The sequence below is a fragment of the Marmota monax genome, unplaced genomic scaffold (assembly GCF_021218885.2).
Source record: "Marmota monax isolate L192 unplaced genomic scaffold, Marmota_monax_Labrador192_F-V1.1 WCK01_AAM20220418_F8-fsc00230, whole genome shotgun sequence".
NCBI lineage: Eukaryota > Metazoa > Chordata > Mammalia > Rodentia > Sciuridae > Marmota > Marmota monax.
Window position 1 is genome coordinate 617,676 of NW_026693365.1, and position 19,156 is coordinate 636,831.

The window sequence follows — 19,156 nt, forward strand, 5'->3', positions numbered from 1 at the left end:
GCTCTCCGTGTCTGGAGCATGCCAGCCACCTGCTGCTGGTATGGGACAGGCCTGTGCTGGCCACCCTCCTCCTGAGCTGTGAGGCCCTGGGCATGCATGGGAAGACCTGGATAGAGTTGTGACCTGGGAACGGATGGCATCTGCACGGAGCTTCAGACATGTGCGTGGGGGCCAGAGACAACGGCCAGTCTGTGCAGGGCGAGCTCTGGCTGTGTGCCCCTGGCTCTGCTGACCGCTGTGTAGTCCAGTTTGGGCATTCGTTTCAAGATGAAATTTAAATCAATTTGGGGGCTCTTATAAGTTTCCAAGAAAATAGCTTCAAAAACCACTTGAATCAATGCCTTAGGAACTAGAGCATTAATAGGTCGAGTGCCTGGGATGAAAAAAGGTAAAGAAAAAATGAAACCCCACAGTAAAGCCTCCCCTCGCTGTTCTCACCTCCTGCCCCCCCCGGCCCTCACAGCACTCCTTCCTTTCCTAGCCCTTCCTAGTGGTCAGCCTGTGCACACTCAGCCATGAAGGGCACATGGCCAGCGTCATCTGGGTGGGGAAGGACCCTCGGGTGCCCCACCAGGCCTCTGCCCCTGAGGAGGGGGCTTCCGTGGCATCCACATCGCGGCCAGGTTAATGCTGCTCCCGTGAGGGACTTTGGACGGGAGTCGTGGTCCCGTATAGAGGTTTGCTTCCAGCTGCAGAATGTGAGGAAGGTCCTAGTAGGGGAGCATTGCCAGCTGGTGTGTGGCAGGTGACATGGCGCCCTGAACAGCCCTGTCCTGCCCACCGCCTGGAGTGCCTCTCCCTCCCGCCCTCCCTCGGCCCCAGGGCGCAGCGATGCTCCTGCCCTCGCAGGGGCAGGTGCTTCCCGAGCTGGGCATTAAGACCCTCTGTGATGTGGGGCCCCTGGACTCTTGCTGAGGCTCCCTTCGGTCTCTGTGAGGTGCAGCCTCACAGAGTCCTGTGTGGACACCTGCCCAGAGGTTCCGTCAGCCCTGCTCAGCCCTGCCTCTCCCAGATGCACCTGGCACCGACCCAGGACCCAAGGGCTTGGCTTGTTTCTGAGGTCGGAAGAGGGAAGCCTTACAGGTGGTCTTTATGTCAGTCTCCACAGAGACTAGCTGGTGGGCTTTTCTGATGGTGCCCTCCCCGTCCGTGAAAGTAAGGGGGCACGACGTGCTAGAGAGAGCAGTGGGTAAGTGGGTAAGTCTTCTGGCGTCCAGCACCCTGGGACAGCCTTGCTACCTTTGAGGTATTGGGTCTCACTGGCACATCTGTAAGCAGGGGTCACATGGCCATCTTCCCTCACGTAGCCCAGTGAGGTCCGCAGGACATGGTGTAGTGCCCAGCAGGTGAAGCAGAGTGGTTGTGGACTAATGCTGTGTGTTGGTTTTTATTAAAGCTGAAGAACCAGCTGGGCGCGGTGGGCATCAGTGTTCACCCTGGCTCCTGCCCTGAGTTCAATCCCCAGTTCAACCCCCTCAAAAAAAAAAAAAAAAACAAAAACAAAAAACCCTGAAGAATCACTGCTGGCCAGGCAGGACGCCAGGCCCCTCTGCAACCAGAGTGCAGCGTGCTAAGTGGAATGGCAGCAGACTCAGCCTGTCGGTGCGTGTGTGTCCGACTCAGGAACAATCTGTCCATCCCCAGAGGGCAGAGGGCTGCTGGTGGCCCAGTGCATTGACCCAGTGAGTAGAACCCGTTCGGAGCCATTGGTGGGTTCAGAGAAGGCGGTTGGTGGGATGCCCGATGGCTGGCATGCCACGCTCGAGGGCAGGAGTTGAGGCCGGCAGCATCAGGAGGGCGCCACACCTGCCCCTCTGAGCTCCTTTTTGGCTCTCCCTGCCTGCCGAGGTAGTTCACTAAGGCAAGCGCGGGAGAACACTGGTGTTTGTGACCGGCACTGTGTACGCGGGTTTTACGTCACGCTCTACCTCATGGTAGAGAGGACCTCGGGATGGGAAGGAAAGGATTGCAGCCTCATCCCCACGCGTGGGTGAGAGTGGAGTGGGCACTGCTGCTGGTCCTACCCCTCGGACACACCTGAGCCAGAAGCCTGGTGAGACAAGGCCTGGCACCCAGCTCACACAGGTGCACACTTCACAGGCCACACAGCACGTGCTGAGGCCTCTGGTCACCTGCAGCTTGCTGTTCAGGGCGTGTCACCTAGTGGACCTCTGTGACCCTGGGGCAGCAGGCCAGGGCAGGAGCCAGGGTGCTGCTGCACCTTGAGGGGAGGACACTGATGCCCACCAAGGAAGCCCATGGCCTGCCTCACAGCACCCTCCCTCCCTCCTAGGCCCCATCCTGGACTCTGCCCAGGAGGCCCACTGTTAGTGAGGATACCAGGTGACTCTGGGCAGCACCTGGGTCAGCATCAGTGCTCCCTCCTGTGCCCAGGCAGCTCCACAGCAGCCTTCCACCCGTGCTTCAGCAGAGGCGGGTCGAGGGCCAGCACAGGGCCCAGCAGTGTGAGGCCTGCATCCGGCCAGGGACCTGCTGCCTAGGCAGTGGCCACGGAAATCCTCGGGACTGAGGTACAACAGCCACTTACAGCCTGGCCTACCTGGATGCGGCGGTCCATGACTGTGGAGTAGATTTCTGCTAGGACCCAGGCCATGGCCAGGGTCAGTGTGAGGCGGTGGCATCTGGGGCTGGAAGGTCCTGTAGGCTCTCAGGTTATGACCTGCTGACAGGGCTGCAGCAGTCTAGGTCAGGAGAGAGAGGTGCTGACCTGAGGGACAAGCAGCCAACCCTCTCTGGGCCTTTGAGCTGCCTGAGCCTGAGCCCTCCCAGGAGAGCTCCTGGTCCCTCCTCTGGCCCTGTGGTCCATGTTTTGGGCTGATGGAGAGAGGTGACCAGGGTAGGGGGCCATGCAGGGGATGCCTGCAGGCCTCACCCAGGCCCAGCGGTCGGCTCAGCGCTGCCCACTGGCATCCTGGACCCACACCTGGGGACGCTGGCACTTGGTGAGCCCCCGGCTGCTCACTGCTGCTCCTGGCACGGCCATGTGCCGGGCTGTGCAGGGGGTCCGTGTGCGACGCGTCCCTGGGTTCTGCACCATTTTTCTCACTGTCAGATGGGCCACTCGGGGCCTGAGACGGACTCCGCACTGGCCTCTGGTCAGTCACGCAGCAGCTCCTCCGAGCGGTGATGGGGTGGTGGGGTGCGGAAGCCAGCTGATGTGCCTGTGCTGCCAGCCAGGGGCACCCTGCGCTGGCTGTGGTCGGGTAAACATGTTTTCAAAAGGGCACTCATGTCGCCATGGAAACTGGCTCCCGCAGCATCTATCTGGACCACTTCTGTGGCACACGCTGTTCTTGGGGCTCACACACAACTCTGCAGTGGCTTCTTGGGAAGAGGAGGAAGGGGCGGAGGGGAGAGCGGGCAGTTTGCCCATGCTTGCGCAGGCACGCGGCTTGCTCTTTGGCTGACCAGAGCCTCTTCCTGTGTTTTCCCCTTTATTCATTTCAGACACGACACCTGGCAGGCCACTAGGCCTGGGATGGGGTCCTCTGGGAGCAGGGCCTCTGTGGTGTGGGTGGGGCAGAGGAAAGGGCTGGTACGAGCACACCTCCTGCTCTGAACTTCTGGCCTCTGTGACCTTCGAGTTAGAGGGCTGGAGCCTCAGAGGCCCCGAGTCCTGAGCCTGTTGACCCAGGGGCTAAGGTGGGCTTCGGGACAGAGTCCTTCAGCCCCCCGGGAGCCCCATGGCTGTGGCCAGCGGGGTTGTGTAGGGAGGGAGGGCACCCTGGGGCCAGCTCTGCACCACAGTGACGCGCTGTCTGTACTGTGCTCTCTCTGCAGTGGACGTGGCCTCGGCACTGCCTCTGCAAGTGGCCCCCACGGCAGTGCCCATGGACCTGCGCCTGGATCACCAGTTTCCCCTGCCTGTGGCGGAGCCGGCGCTGCGGGAGCAGCAGCTGCAGCAGGAGCTCCTGGCGCTGAAGCAGAAGCAGCAGATCCAGCGGCAGATCCTCATTGCCGAGTTCCAGCGGCAGCACGAGCAGCTGTCCCGGCAGCACGAGGCCCAGCTGCACGAGCACATGAAGGTGAGCAGCTGCGGCTCCTGGCCTCCTGCCCCGAGGAGCCAAGACCTTGGGCCAGGTGGCACCTGCCCTCCTGCCCCTGAGGAGGCCTGACACCCAGGGACCAGGTGGCCCTCTGGTGACACCAGCTCTCCTCTGCCCCTGAGGCTCTGTCTCACTTTGTGGGGTGCTAAGACCCATGGACCAGGTGGGCTTTAATGAGGCCTGCGTGTCCGGGTGTCATGTAGGATGTGGGGTGCTGAGATGAATGGTGTCTCAGGGCCACAGTGTGGAACATCCTTCTAGAAACACACCTGTGCCCAGGAACATTGCCCAGCCACAAGCACCAGGTAGCACAGTTCCCTCTGGAACCGTCCCAGCCCCTTGCCGTCTGTCCGAGACCTCTCTCTCTTACCTAGTTCTCTACGTGTTTCATAACTGCAAGGAGTTGAGTCTGTTTTAATTTGAAAAGAGTAAGAGGAAAGTGCTAATAAAGACCTCCGTTGGCACTTACTCTTCATGGCTACTTGAGGGTCTGATGAAGGGGGAGTGCCTTCTCTCTGTGCAGTCAGCTTGCCGGGAGGCTGGCCGGCCTGATGTCTGTGGCCATGATGTGCTGGCAGCCTGAGCGCCGCGCAGAGCACCGTGGCAGCCGGAATGCACAGTTGATGCTGAACTTACATAGGTCACATTAATGTTTCTAGGAGCCACGTTAAAGAGAGCCCAGAGCCCGCCCAGCCAGGTTGCGTAAGTTATCCTTGCTGTGTGACAAAGCCACCATGCTGCTGAGCGGCTTTGGCAGGAACCACACATTGCCTCTGCTTCTGGGGTGAGGAGTCCAGGAGCAGCCAGCTGGTGGTCCTCACTGAGGACCTCAGGAAGTTGCAGTCCATGTCAGTCTCATCCCAAATGCTGTGGGGACCATAGTGTGAAGGTGTGTCTCAAGCTCCTCTTGCCACTGTGGGCAGGGGCCTCAGGTTCTTGCTGTGGCTGCTCCCAGCATGCAGCAGCCTTCCCGGAGACAGATGGCCACCCAAGAGCCCTTGTTGGAGATCCTGGTCTGGGGAGTGGTGTGCCTCAGCCCTGTGCATGTTCCTCCCATTCCAGTGCCTCTTGTGCACTGTGGGTGGGTCCTGGACAAGGGCTTGTCTGCGGGCCTCCTGGCAGGTTGCTGGGAAGCTGCCATCGCTGCTCTCTCCAGTAGTGCACCCCAGAGCCGGGCTTGCCCTGGAGAAGGGCCCCATGGCAGCTCCGAGGCTCCTCCCAGGGGTGTATGTGCTTTAGAGGTGGTCCTGGGAGCTTTGTCCTTGGCCCTCCCAGCCTTAGGAGACGGGTCGGGGAAGCTCCCTTCTGGGCCTCAGCTGCCCAGGGCCTTGTGGTCATCTTCTGCTGTGGTCAGCAGGCTTTGGCAGCAGTAGCTGCTGCTGCTTCTTGCTCCTGGGTCTGGGGCAGGTGGTTGGGGGCTCCACAGGCCAGGCCCTGAGCTCTCGTGATACTCCTCCTGTCTGGCAGGCCTGGGCCTGCTGGTCTCTGTGCCATGGACAGAGCAGACTCACTGCCCACTGGGAGTCTGACCATGGGTGTTGTGCTCAGCTCTGGACTACGGGACTGGGAGAGAGTCTCTGCGGCCGGCCTTGGGCAGTAATGTGTACCAGTCGGATGGCACAGTCAGTGCAAGTCATTCCAGGAAGGGCCTGCAGCTCTCGTGGTGGCCTGGACATGCTGGCCTTTGGTAACTAACTGGGAGCAGCCTCACCAGTAAATAAAAAAAAATTGTATGTGTCAAGCTGCATTTCTGTGACCCCTAAAAGCAAAAGGTTAAAATGCAGCCTCCCCTCAGGCCTCCCTGCACACGGCCAGCCCCCCACAGAGCCCAGCCTGACTCTGCAGAAGGATCCTGGCCTGGAGCCACCACACACCCACTGCAGTCTCCTGGAAATGGGAAGGTAGGGCACCCGTAGGGCACAGGCCAATGTGTCCCTGCCCTGCCACCGATAGGCTGCCTGCTGCCTCGCAGCTCTGGGCCACCCTGTCAGCCCGGTCGTGGCTCCTCGGGGAGTGAGGGCACTTGTGGCACTGGCTTCCTTGCAGATGCTTGCTGAAGTGGGCTTTCCCTGCAATGCTCCTGTCCTCAGCCCTGTGACGTGGGGCCCCTGCCAGCACACAGGAGGGAAGATGGCAGGGCCCGTGGGGAAGACGCTCCACGCGGTGTTCTTCCTGAGTCGGTTGCATTGGCAGCTTTTATAAGGCAGTAAAAGAGAAACTCAGAAATAAAACAAGTCCTCCAGGTGAGAGGGTCATCGGGGCAGTCCCAGGAAGCAGGACACAGGATGAAGACCCTGGGTTGAGGCTGCTCGAGCTAGGTGCCACCTCCCTCGCCTCCTGCCCGGGGTTTGCCTGGCTGCTCTGGAGCTGGAAGCGGGCTCTCCCCCGGCCTCCCTCAGCACCTGGGGTTTAGGCTGGGCCCTGCTCCTCATGGCCTCCACACTCCTGGGAGAGCCCCCGATCTGCAGTGCAGGCCTCTTGAGAGGTGCTGGGGGCCCCAGAAACCCCACGGCACAGAAAGAAGCTCAAAGTTGTATTTCTCTTTGCATTTTAATCATTTATTTTATTTTTTCATTAAAATGGAGATCATAAAAGCCTTTAAGCTGCAGTCGCATCATTGCACGAACACTCCTTTGTTTTGATGGCTTAAGCTTGTTCCATTCCTCAGTGCTGCTAGCGACGGGCGCGGAGTTCGTCAGACAGGTTTCTTGAACACACAGTCTAATTAGTGTCATGAAACCATCAGTGAATTTGAATAGGATTTCATAATTGGAATGGGAGTAGTTTTTCGGATGTAACTTACCTTGTTAATTTGCGTAAATAAGGTCTGCACGAGGTCGTGATGCTCAGGTCACCTCCCCACCCCACCCTATCCTGTGCGCATGGGCGTCCACTGCCATTTCTCGGCTCTTCACGTATTCCACCTACCCTTTTTGGCTGAGGAACTCGGTGTTTGCGTCACTGTGACAGTGTGCATGTGTCACAGCTGAGCCCCCAGCACAGCACAGTGACTCGTCTTTTCTCACACAGCTCTTGGATTTTCCTGGAGGTGATGATTTCCTACTTTCCCACTTACTGACCTTCCTGTGGCCTGAGGCGAAGCCAGTCCCACAGCCTCAGAGACCTGTGTGCAGTCTGGAGGGAGTGACAAGGAGCCTGGGTATGCTCCAGAAAGGAACACTGAGCTGGGAGCAGAGAGTCACAGTGCTGTGGGTCCACAGGTGTCCTGCAGAGCGGGAACGGGCAGGCTTTGCAAGCCTGAGAGGGGCCCCTGAGCTGCTGAGGCCCAGGCTGCCGGGCACAGCAGCTGCTGCAGGCCCCAGCCAGGCTCAGCCAGGTGTGCTTGTGCCAGTGGTGGTGGCTGCTTCTCCCAGAGCCCGGACCACGCACCTGGCCTTGGTCATTGGCTGGTCTTACTAGGGCTCATGCCCTCTCGGCTGGGTCCTTCGCGTTTTCTGCATTCCTGTGCCTGGCTCGTGTGGTTGCCGCCGCTCAGAGGCGCCGTGGGGCTGCGGATTTCTGTCTCCTGTGGCAGTGCTGGCCTTCTTGTCATTCCTGCAGGGGTCTCTTAGGACTAAAGGGCAGCAGTGCAGGGTGCACTGTGTGCGGTCACTTGATTGTTAGTGCTGCTGCAAAGTCATCTGCTCCTCCTCTCCTCGTTCTTAACACAAGAACGGCCACCGCTGTCCCGTGCTCATCAAGCCTGTCTGCAGCCCTCGCTGTCCTGGGCCAGCACCACACACGTCAGCTAGAACCCCACACGGGGCCTATGTCCGCCAGGCCTGCTCTCCCCCACTCACTGCCCCTGCATCCTCCCAGGCAAACCTCAGGACCATTGCCCATGCCATCTCCACGTCACGGTGGAAATGTGTTGAGATTGCAGCTCCTAAGAACTTTCTAACATGGATCTCCACTCTAGGAATATGGTGTCACCAACTGAGTTGAGAGTGCTTCTGTTCTTAGGAAAAGCCTTTCTATTTTCTCATATAATGCTCATGGATTTTATGTTTTTATTCTTGGGTACTTTATATAACTATTTCTTTGGTTCTCCCCGCTCATTACTACAGTGTATAGGCAAGCCCCAGAGTTCATTATCTACATGTTTACTACCAATGCATACAATTTCTTGCGGGTCCTAATAGTTTTTAATTAGTTATTTGATTATTGTATGGTTTTAAGTAAACTGTCATCTGCAAATAATAATTGTCTCCTTTTTTGAGTTAGCTGTATTAACTACAATTTGCATAACCATGTCAGGATCGGAGTTACCTGTGACAACCTCCATGTCCCCCGTGTGAACAGCACCATAAATGGAAGCCTGAGGAGTGTGAGCCCAGCTCTGTGCCTCTACGGGGCATCCCTGTGTCAGCAGGGCAGGAGGGTGCATCAGCCTCCAGCTCCTCCCTGGCCAACAGCATCGGGGTCTCCTCCTGTGACTAGAGACCATCCTTAGGTCGAGGTTTGTCAGAGCAGCTGTTCCTCATGTGGGCCTGGTGGCCCCTGGGGGGGGGCGGGGGGGGGCTCGGGTGCCCGAGGCACTGTGCCATGCTGCCTTACCTAGAACGAGGCTTGGTGTCTAGCCTGTGGGACCCCCATGTGGCTCTGCCCTGTGCCCTCTTCATGGGGGCGTGGAGAGGAGTGTCCGGGCCACACAGCTGCGTGGCGCAGCCTGGGTCTGCGTGAACCCAGCACTCGCACAGCAAGCAGCCGAGTGAGGAAGACCCAGGCCTGCATAGCTCTGTAGGCGCGTGACGTGCCGGGTGCTGGGCAGAGCCACCGGGGGGAGAAGATACAGTGGGATCTGTCTCATCCTTGGGGCTGGCCATGGGCAGGACAGTGACCAGCAAGCTGGACGGCTCTCACTGAGTCAGTCTTCCCTGCAGTGAGAACAGGGAAGCCTGGCTCAGATTACGCAGTGTTCATCCTGCAGTTAGCCAGAGTGGCCGCTGGGTCAGACTCACCACCTCTCCTGGAATCGTGGGTCCACAAGGTACTAAGCACAGTGGGAGTCCCCATCAGACAGACAGAGGACATGCTGGCTTCTGGAACCTCCTTCCAGCACAGTGAGGTCCTCCTTCTCTTCTGAGTGGTCACATTTCCAGGGCCCATTTTCTCCTTGTGGCTGCCTGTGGCTCTGTGCCTCTGGAAGTTTCTCTCTTGCATTTCTGCCCTAGTGCCTCCAGGGAGGGCCTGGGGGACACCAGCATCTCCTGCACACAGGGAGAGACAAAGCCCTGTTCCTGTGGCTGGCGCCCCCCACTGGTGGGTCACGGCAGGGCAGGCCCTGCAGCAGGTACCTCCACACCGGTGTCCTGTGGCCCTTGCACTCTCCTGCCTTTGGCTCTGGTCAGCGGCTCTCCTCTGCTGTCCTTCCACTTGCAGTGACATGCTCAGCTGAGCAGTGGCTTTGTCAGGTGTTGTTACTGGAATCAGACGTCTGGGCTGTCCACTGCTTGAGTGCGTTTAAGAGAGGGTGTTGGTTGGAAGGTGTCGGTTACTCAAGGCTGGCCCTGAATAACAGAGGAGCTGCTCTCCACAGCTCTCTGTGGGCCCGGTGGCACACGCCTGTCATCCCATTGATCAGAAGGTTAAAGCAGGAGCATCACAAGTTCCAGGCCAGCCCCAGCTACTTAGCAAGACCTTGTTTCAAAATACAAAAGACTGAGGTGTGGCTCAGTGGTAGAGTACCCCTGGGTTCAATCCCCAGTACCAAACAAATCAAGTGCTATTTTCCTGGGTTCAGGGGTGGGAAGGCATTTGCAGGGAGGGGAGGGGGCAGGTAACCACAGGCTGGCTGCGCTGGTCACCAGGAAGAGTATCACCAAGGTCCTGGGCTCAGGGAATCCAGGGAAGGATTCACCATCTATGTGGGGCATCTCTTGAGCCAAAGGATGAGGGGGGATGGAAGGGCAAAGGGAATGGGGAGCCAGGGACGATTTCAGGGGCGACCCTGCTAAGTTGTGTGTAGACATTCAGTGCATGGAGGCTTAATCCAGGCAGAGGCCTGGGAACCCTCAGCCAGGAATCCTACCTTAGGCCCGTCCCCCCCGGCCCTAAAAGGCCCCCTCTCGCAGCCCCAGCACCCACACGGAGCAGCTCAGGCCTAGCACCTCCTGCCCACACTCAGTGGCAGTGGCACAGCAGGATCTTCCTAGTGCCTGCCCTGGACGGCTCCACATCTGTCCAGTTCACTGTGGGCATCTCAGTGGCACCTGCTTAGCACCAGACCATCCTCCGGGCAGGGTATTGTCGTGTTCTCCATTATTCCCTCAGAATTGACGCCCTCGCTGCGAGTTGGGGTGCGTCTTAGACCACAGTGGGAGGGAGACCCGCCCTCTAGTCCTGGGTGCGGCCTCTGGTGCTCACTCTCTACTGCCTGTCACAGGTGGCACCCCAGGCCCTCACCTGATGAGCAGTGGGACCCATCTGTCCCCTCCTCATAGCTGGTGCCTGGGGAAGTGACAGTCCGCCTGGGACCTCTTGCTGTGTCAGTCCCCAGTTGGAAGAGTTGTACTAGTCCATCTTGCACTTGGGACTCTTACGGCCTCTCCTGCCAGGGCCAAGGGCACTGGTGGCCACTCTGGCACCACCCTGGCTCCTTGGTTGCTGCCAGGCGCTCATGGCCCACGAGAGCGCCTCCGATGTCACACCTCATGAGTGTCCTTGCCTTGCACGCCACCTGCTGCATGAGGCTGTGTGCAGATGAGCAGCAGGAAGGCCATGGTGGCCGTGGGGGCAGCCGAGGGGCCTGGAGGAGAAGGGCAGGACCTGTGCGACAGACGGTGCTGAGCTGCAAAGCTGGAAGGAGAAGCTTGGAGCCGAGGGCTCAGCAGGCGAGGCCAGAGGACCTGGCCCTCAGGACAGCCACCTGCCCTGCTGCCAGGCCCCACGCCCCTGCAGTGCTCCCCCTGTCCTTCCCTCACCCTCACCCCCTGCCCTGCCTGGCCCAGAGCCTCAGCACCAGGCATCTGCCCTGCAGCAGGCCTTGTTGTGAACTCTAATGCTGAATGGCACTCCTGCTTATCTGTGTGACCCCCGAGTGTCCAGTTTCGGTGGGAACAGCAAGTAAGCAATGTGGGGTGCTGGTCACTGCTGGCTGCTGTGCGGGCAGATGGGAGTGTTTCCAGAGCACGGGCACAAGGTGCCATTTCCACTGGAGCCATTTATCTAGAGGGTGCAGGTGGAAATGGTTCCAAAAAGAACAACATTTTAGTCCCAAATGCTCCATGAAAATTCACTGTGGCCAAATGGCACATATTTCCTGGGTCAGCACCAACCTGTGCCTAGGGATGATTCTTGTTTATTTCCTTGTTCTGTTAAAAACTGTGTCCTGGCAAACAGGGTAACTGGGCTGCCCCAAGCTCACCTCAGAAGGTAAGTGAGGGGAGGCTGAGGACCTCCGTGGTGTCTCCCAGGACGGCTGCAGGTTCAGTGGCCTCCATGCTTGAAATGACAGTCCACTTCTGGGTGGGAGTGGAGTCATGTCCTGGCTGAATGAGCCGCGCCCAGGGATCCCCTGCACTCTTCAAGAACGCACTTGACATCTGCTTTCTCCTCGGCATTATCTTTCCAAAGTGACGCAGCGAAGTCGGTACTAAGAACAGCCATTAGCTTGGATCCCTCTGGGATAGCAAGCCTGGGACCTGTGCAGGACTGCCAGGCTTGGGGACAGGTGGGATGTGAACCAGGACAGGGCTGCTGTTGGTGCAGGCCCAGGCTGGACCCGGCTGCCCTCTCCTCCAGATGGTGATTATGTGGATCAGGAGGGGACAGAAGACCTCATGCATTTGCTTATCTTGGGTGTCAGTCAGAGGCACTGGGTCACATGGACAGCAGGGGCTGGAGGTATCCCCTGCCCTGCCCTGGCCAGCCTGTACCTAGTAGCTTTGATCCCTGGGGCAGCAGCTCCTGTACTCTCTTCACCTGTCACTAGTCTGGGGCCGTCCTACCAGCAAATCAGAGAAGGCAAGCGGGAGAGGTGGAAGAGCCCTTCATTCTTGACTCCATGCCATGCTGAACAGCAGGCAGAAAGAGGTGTGCAGATGTGTGAGGTGGCACTGAGAGCAGAGGTCCAGGGGTCAGTCCTGAGTGGCTGGCAAGTTGGGATGGCGTGCAGAGAACATGCCTGGTGCCTGCCTAGTGGTTAAGTGCACCAGAGCACTGCTTTTGGCCAGCTTATGTGAGCAGGTGAGAAAACACTCAAAGTTGAGTTTGGTTTGATTTTAAGTCTGAGCTTTTAATTGTACAACTAAACTAGAATATAGATGATTTTTCATGTTTTCTTATTTTTCACAGTTGCTACCATGTACAATTAGAAAAGCATGTTTATAATCACAAAACTCCACAGTTATTATTGGGGTCTCTGTGAGCACGGCTGCCAAGCGTCCTTGGCCTCTTAAAGCTGGCTGTGGCCCTCGGAACAGCCTGGCATGTTTGGCTGCAGGACCTGCCCCACACACCCACCCACAGATGGAGGTGTCTGTGGTGCCTGTCAGATCAGGCGGGGCAGGCAGCGGCCCAAGGAGGCAGATTTAAAAGGGCTGCTGAACAGGCTTTATTGAGATATCACTCCCGGGCAGAACTTGATCAGACCCACAGGGGGGACAGGAGAAGGGTCTGAGGCGAAACCGCGTGGAAGCTCGACCACAGACTGGACTTTTATGGGGCTTACAGCAGGAAGGGAAGGGCTTGGGACAGGAAAAGGTGTTTCTAGGGTCCCTTGCCCCCTTGAAGCTGGTCAGGGGAGTTGGCTGAATTCCAGGATTGGCCAGGGGGTCCTGCTGATTGACAGGCATTAGTCAGGAGATCTGGCTGATTGACAGGCGTTTCCGCTGGCATCTGATTGATGTTCTTTTCCGGTGTAGGCTGCTTTGTTCTAAGTTGCCACTAAGTCGCCACCAAGTCGCCACCACCGACCTCACAGTGCCTGTCCCAGGGAGTACATGGCCAGCGGAGACCCTGGAGCTCGGCTTCCCGAATGGTCATGGCCTCCACATTCAGTTCTTTGAAGAACACAGACAGGAGTGTTGGGGTTCAAGCAGCACTGTGGGCAGTCCTTATCATAACTGAGTGTGATGCTCTGTCAAGCACATGGTGCTTTCATTGAACTGAACTTGACTGATAATCGATCACTGAGACTCATGGGAGTTTGAGTGGTGCTGAGAGCCATAGCCGAGTAGGAATGACGCATGGCATTTTTGCCAGAGTGGTTGAGAGGTGACTGCCAGCAAGCCATTGAGATGATAATGGTTAGGTTAAGCTGTGTATTCAATTGTATGTTAGACCCCTGCTGTCCACCTCAGCCTGCTACTTTGGAGTTCTCATTGGTTGGGGAAGTGCGGGAGGAGGGATTTCCAGTTGGTGTGGTGTGTCCCGGGAGAAGGCCACGTGTGTGTGGCGTTCGCAGGAGTTCGGAAATAAAGTTTGTTCCTGCTTCAGTGGCTCGTGATTTGTGCCCAGCCAGATTGCAGCATTTGGTGGCCCAAACGGGGAACGCCTGAGGGTAAGTGATAAGGTAAACCGCTCGCCCCAGAGGGAAGGCGAGAGAATGGGTGACCATTTCAAAAAACAATGTGTTCTTGTTTTGATTTGTTTTGTTTTTGTTTCAAGCTGCCTATCCCTAGAACTTTCTCAGGCAAACTGGGAAAAATGGTTGGCTCAAGGGTTGAAGTTGTTCGGCCGCAAGGAAGAGATAGAGATAGACCACGAATATACATTTCAAAAAAATAGGAAAATTGATATGATTTTTTGTTCCGTTTTTGTTTCATTTTGCTTCAGTTTTGTTTTGAGTTATCTGTTTGAGTTGCGTTATCCTTGTAGCAGAAATATGGGGTCAGAAATTAGCAAAAAACAAACCGAAAGAATGTTAAGTAAATTGTTAGAGGAAGGAGGCATCACAGTAAAACCAAAAAGAGTCAGGGCATACAATACAAAAATGTAGCCCATGGCTTTTAAAGGAGGAGTTGTTGAATATATCACAATGGGAACTCCAAAGTAGCAGGCCTAGGCGGACAGCAGGGGCCTAATATACAATTGAATACACAGCTTAACATAACCATCATCATCTCAATGGCTTGCTGGCGTCACCTCTCAACCACTCCTTCTGGCAAAAATGCTATGCTTCATTATGACTCGGCTGTGGCTCTCAGCAGAGTGGGGGTTAGTCCACTGAGCTCTCTGGGACCTGAATGTTCTCTGACCACTGTGGAGGCCATGGACAGACACCTATCTCTAGTTCCGTCCTTCTAGCACAGTGGGCTTTTAGTTTAGTTGACATTTTTAAAATTCTGGTTGACAGCCAGGCATAGTGGTTCATGCATGGGATCCCAGTGACTCAGGAAGCTCAGGCAAGAGATTGCAAGTTCCAGACCAGCCTCAGCAACCTATGAAGATGCTGTCTCAAAATAAAAATTAAAAAGGGCTGGGGGTGTGGCTCAGTGGTAGAGCACTCCTGGGTGCAATCCCTAGTACCACCACCAAAAAAAAAACATGTGATCAGTTTTCCACTGGAATATATAGAAGGATGTTTTTTTCCTTGTAGTTATACTTTGCAGTGCTGGGGATGGAACCCAGGCCTCCTGCAAACCAGGCAATGGCTTTACCCCTGAGTCTCTCCCTTAGCCCCCAGGCAGTAGCTGTATTACATTCCAAAGTTGGAATAAAGAAGCTGCATCTCCGGGAGCTGACATGTGGCTCAGAACACATAGCTGGCTGAAGGCAGACTTAATGTAGAAGACGGTGTTCTCATTGGTTCTGTTCTGTTTTGTTTTCTTAGAAAAATCAAGTCGTAGACATCTTATTTTAAGTTGTTCATTATAATTTCAGTCTGCAAAATACTGCTTCCTGACAGTCCTTCCTCAGGCCTCTCCTTAGCCTGCGTTGGTGCGTGTAGTGAGGCACTGCATGCAAATCAACAGTCAGGTCAGTTTCACCTCATGTGGAGTGAGCACGTCTCACCTGCCGTGACTCACGTTCTCTGCCTGGCTGGCCCAGGTTTGTGCTGGTGGTCAGCGGGCAGCCTGCCCTCAGGGGCTGCTGGAGGGCCCTGTGGGATCTGTGCTGCATGCCCCCTGTGTGAAGCGCCTTGGCCCAGCGCACTCCAGCTTAGTGAGGTTCTTGTTTGAGCTCTGGCTCTCGAGGGCTGAGGGTCGTCATCAGGACTGCAGAGGAGGCCCAGGGATCCGTGGCTCTGGGAAGAGGAGTGTGAGTCTTGCTGCTGCTGCTGCTGCCCTTGGCTTCACAGCCTAAAGGCGCAGGGCATCCTTCCTGAGTCTGAGCTACAGTGCCCACCCACCTGTGACCAAGAGCAAGCCCAGTGCTGTTCTCGGAGACTTGGGGCATCTGTTCCATTAGCCCTTCGCCAGGATGCTGCTGTTCTGGGAGCCCGGTGTCTGTGAGTTTCCGTCACCACCTCCCAGCGGCAGGGTCTCATCACCTCATAATGGCACAGTGAGCCGCCTCCTCCACGCTTCTGCATTGAAGGCCTGAGCAGACTGGAGCCCAGGGCTGGTGAGCACAGGGGGGTGTGGGTGGATGATCAGAACTGTGCCACCTGGTAAAAGCCACGCTAGAGCTCCGGGAAGCCCTCCCTCCGGGTTGTACCTCTGTGTGGTGAGGCGTGCGGTGGAATCCCCGACCCTGGTGGATGGCTTTACCCAGCACACAGCACAGGCCCAGGTGGACTCTGCGTCTGCACCTGCGCAGGTGTTTGTTCTGACAAAGTACCATACCTAGGTGTGTGGTCAGTAAGAGCATGATCCCCATGAGGCCGCAGCTGTGGTGTCTCTTAGAGTGAAACTGTAAGAAGGGCCACATTTTGACCCCCTTCTCATTTACTGTTTGGTCACAGTACTATAATTTGGATTTCCTATTAAAAGATCAGGAAGTCCCACTGTCTTGGAATCGCCAGCAGCGTTCCGGAGCTGCCTTCAGGCTCTCCAGGCTTGCCAACTCAGGGCACTAACAGCCCACCCTGATCAGAATCGGCTGTGCACTGCTGGCAACACCTCGTGCCCATCAGGACCCAGTTTGGGGACTGGAAATCTGCTGGGCTTGGTTCCTGCACCCCATCCAACTGGGCTGTGTCTCTCTGGTGTCCACTCGACAGCCTTGTCTTGGTCTTGGGTGACACTGAGTGTCCATGAGACGTCCTCCTTCGGCGACATCTTTCAGGAGGGAATCTCTCCTGGCAAGAGGCAGCTTACGCAGCCTGCAGGTGTCCCTGCACCCCTCACCTGCCCTCCCCAGCAGCCTGCAGAGGTGGAGAAGGGAGGTGCTGAACCTTGGGGAGCAGGCAGAGCCAGGCTTGTGGCCAGGCAGCACAGCCTGGCTCCTCCTGCCCCTGTGCTGCTGGGTGGTCCTTGGAAGTCACCGAAGGACGTGGACCAATGCTTGCTTATTTCTGACCCACTGTCCCCAGAAAGCCATTTAACTGAGTGGTCTAGAAGGTGAGTTTTTTCTGTAGGGAAGGCTCTAGTGTGCACACAGTGCCGGTGACCTCAGGTGGCATGGAGCAGGGCTGGCCCCTCTGGGTGAGCTGCTGCTGGGTGGGCGTGAGCCCCTTGGCCTTGGCAGCATTCTCACAGTAAGGGCACGCCTCACAGGTGGCGGGTCTCCCCAGTTGGCACTGTGTGCGGAGCCTCTTCCTGCCAGCTCTCCGGCTCTAGCTTGGGGCCTATCTACCCCACACTTCAGCTATTCTGTCCGCATGCTCCCAGACAAAAACCACTGTCGGCTAACAGGGAGCAGACTTGGCTTATTCTCTCAAAAGAACCCTGGCAGGCCCCCTTGGGTAGGGACTGCAGGGCCTCGCTAGTACCAAATGCCAGCCTGCTCACAGTGCCCCATAGATCCTGCTGTGTGTGACCACAGCTGTGACTGGACAGTTCTGGCTGGGGCCAAAGGTCCCACTGAAGAGGGGCTCTGGCTTCAGGCCACTTCCTTAGCAATGTGGACAGCACAGACGGAGAGGCCAGTCTTCAGGACAGCCCAGGTAGTCCAGGTGAAAGTGTCAATATTGAGGACCAGGATGGGCTTTGGTCCCAAGCTGCCTGTGGAAGGCGTTGTGGCCCAGGGGTCTTCTGGGGCCTCCCTTAAGCTGGACTGGCAGGGGCAGGCTTCCAGCACATTCTCTCTGCACCAGGTCTGTGTAAGTTGGTGGTTATTTAGCTTGTTCATTATTATTGCCAACTCCTTTGGTTTTGCTGAAAAGTCATTTTTCTGGCCATACCTATGTGCCTGGGCTGTGGGCTTTGTCTGGGGCATGGAAGGATGAAAATGTTCACCTCATAGGCGACACAATGCTGTCCCTATTCCTTTGCGTTGTTGACATGGCGTGACTTGGATTTCCAGACCCAAACATGCTGGTAAGTGACATGGAATTCGAACAGCAGAACCCCTGAGCAGCACTGCAGTCTGTCCAGTGCCCCGTGGAGCGTGGGAGCTGCTGGGGCCACCTCACTCGCCATCAGTCTTCAGCAGGGCAGGGCTCAGGCCAGGCCTTCTTCACAACCTGAACCCTCCCGGGAACACAGGATCAGCCTGCAGAGTGCCTAGGGCCAGCTCTGACTGGAATGACCTTTGGGCACTCTCCTCAGGGTGGAGGGTGCTCAGGGTGACCCTCTGGAGCTGGCTGGGCAGGTGCAGCGTGGTGCAGTGCTCGAAGATTGGCCTGGCCCCTGTTCTATGGCATCACCCAGCAAGATTTTGGAGATATTTCTGCAGATACCATCTCCTGCCTGTGGGTCCTGCCAGAGGTCACTGTGAGGGGCAGCATCCACCCAGAAGGGCAGCCGTATCCGCGTGCATAGCACCCGCACGTGTGTGCATGTCTCATACTTACACAGAGGCCGAATGGCTGCTCCCTGCACACCCCACTTCTCCCTCCCTTACTCCGCCATCTGAGCTAAACTGTCTCCACAGGAGGCTGGAGCCCCACTCTGGACCCACCTGCTGGGCCAAGACCCTCACACACTTTGTCTCTCTGTGCCTCAATTTCCCCCTCAGGTCACCGTGAAGACTTGGTTCTGGAGGTAGAGTGCTCTGAAGGGCCCTGCCCATCTTAGTGCCATCACCATTGCCCTTGATGGCTGCAAGGATGGTGATTCATCCCCATGTTGACATGGGGGTCTCCTCACAGATTGCACAAGCCACACTGTGCCCAGGTGCCGGCTCACCATCCTGCTACCTCTTCTTCCTCAAGGGGAGCACGGCCATCAACACCTCAGGAACATGGCTGCTAATGCGACAGCGATGGGCAGCCAGCCTCAGGCCGAGGTGGAGGGTCCAGTGGGAGGTGGCGGTGGCCCCTGGGAGGCCACGTGCTGCAGAAGCATAGAGCTGACAGTGTGGTCTTTTTCTGCCTCCCCAGTAAGTCAGTGGAGGTGGAGTGTGGTTCCTAGTGAGGTCGACATTTCCCGCTGCCTTTTGATGACTTGTGGGATCCCTTGTTCTGGTCACCTGCTTGTCATACCCCTGTTAAGGTGACAGCCTTCCATACGTAGTCATCTGTGTGTCAGGAGCAGTACAAGGAGCTCCTCCCTTTACCTCTTGCATTTCCATTGCATTTACTTCCTGTGAACAAGGGGAGCTTGTTCAACTTCTGCCTCGGAGGCTGGGTGCTCCTGGGCGCTGACGCCTGTCTCCTTCGCCCACAGCAGCAGCAGGAGATGCTGGCCCTGAAGCACCAGCAGGAGCTCCTGGAGCACCAGCGCAAGCTGGAGAGGCACCGCCAGGAGCAGGAGCTGGAGAAGCAGCACCGTGAGCAGAAGCTGCAGCAGCTCAAGAACAAGGAGAAGGGGAAGGAGAGTGAGTGCCACGGCGGGGCGCGGGCGGGAGGGCGGGCGCAGCCACTGGGCCCTGGCTGTGGGGGCCGGGTTCCCTGGCAGCAGCTCTGCAGGGTCGAGCCCCAGGAGAGCAGGCGGCTCAGGGTGTGGGTGCTCAGTGAGCTGGCTGATGCGCGGTCCTGCTGAACGCGGTTCAAGGGGGGCCTTTCCCTTGGACAACCGCCTCCGCCCAGGGAGCGCCTGGGACCCTGTCAGCACCTCCTCCAGCCAGCCGGGTGTTGGCCTCCTCACGGCCGCCGCCACCCC

General features: G+C 57.2%; 1 protein-coding gene across 9 annotated transcripts in view; it reads left to right on the forward strand.

Annotated features, from left to right (window-relative positions):
• Window positions 1–19,156, forward strand: part of Hdac4 (histone deacetylase 4) — a 270,631-nt gene that overhangs the window by 142,248 nt on the left and 109,227 nt on the right. For 7 of the 9 annotated variants that reach the window (XM_058583297.1, XM_046456906.2, XM_058583294.1 and 4 more), the window contains 2 exons: window positions 3,802–4,046; window positions 18,722–18,872. In XM_058583297.1, coding sequence (XP_058439280.1) covers window positions 3,802–4,046; window positions 18,722–18,872 — 396 coding nt within the window. The remainder of the gene's footprint in view (window positions 1–3,801; window positions 4,047–18,721; window positions 18,873–19,156) is intronic. The other 2 variants (XM_058583292.1, XM_058583295.1) reach the window with 1 other exon arrangement.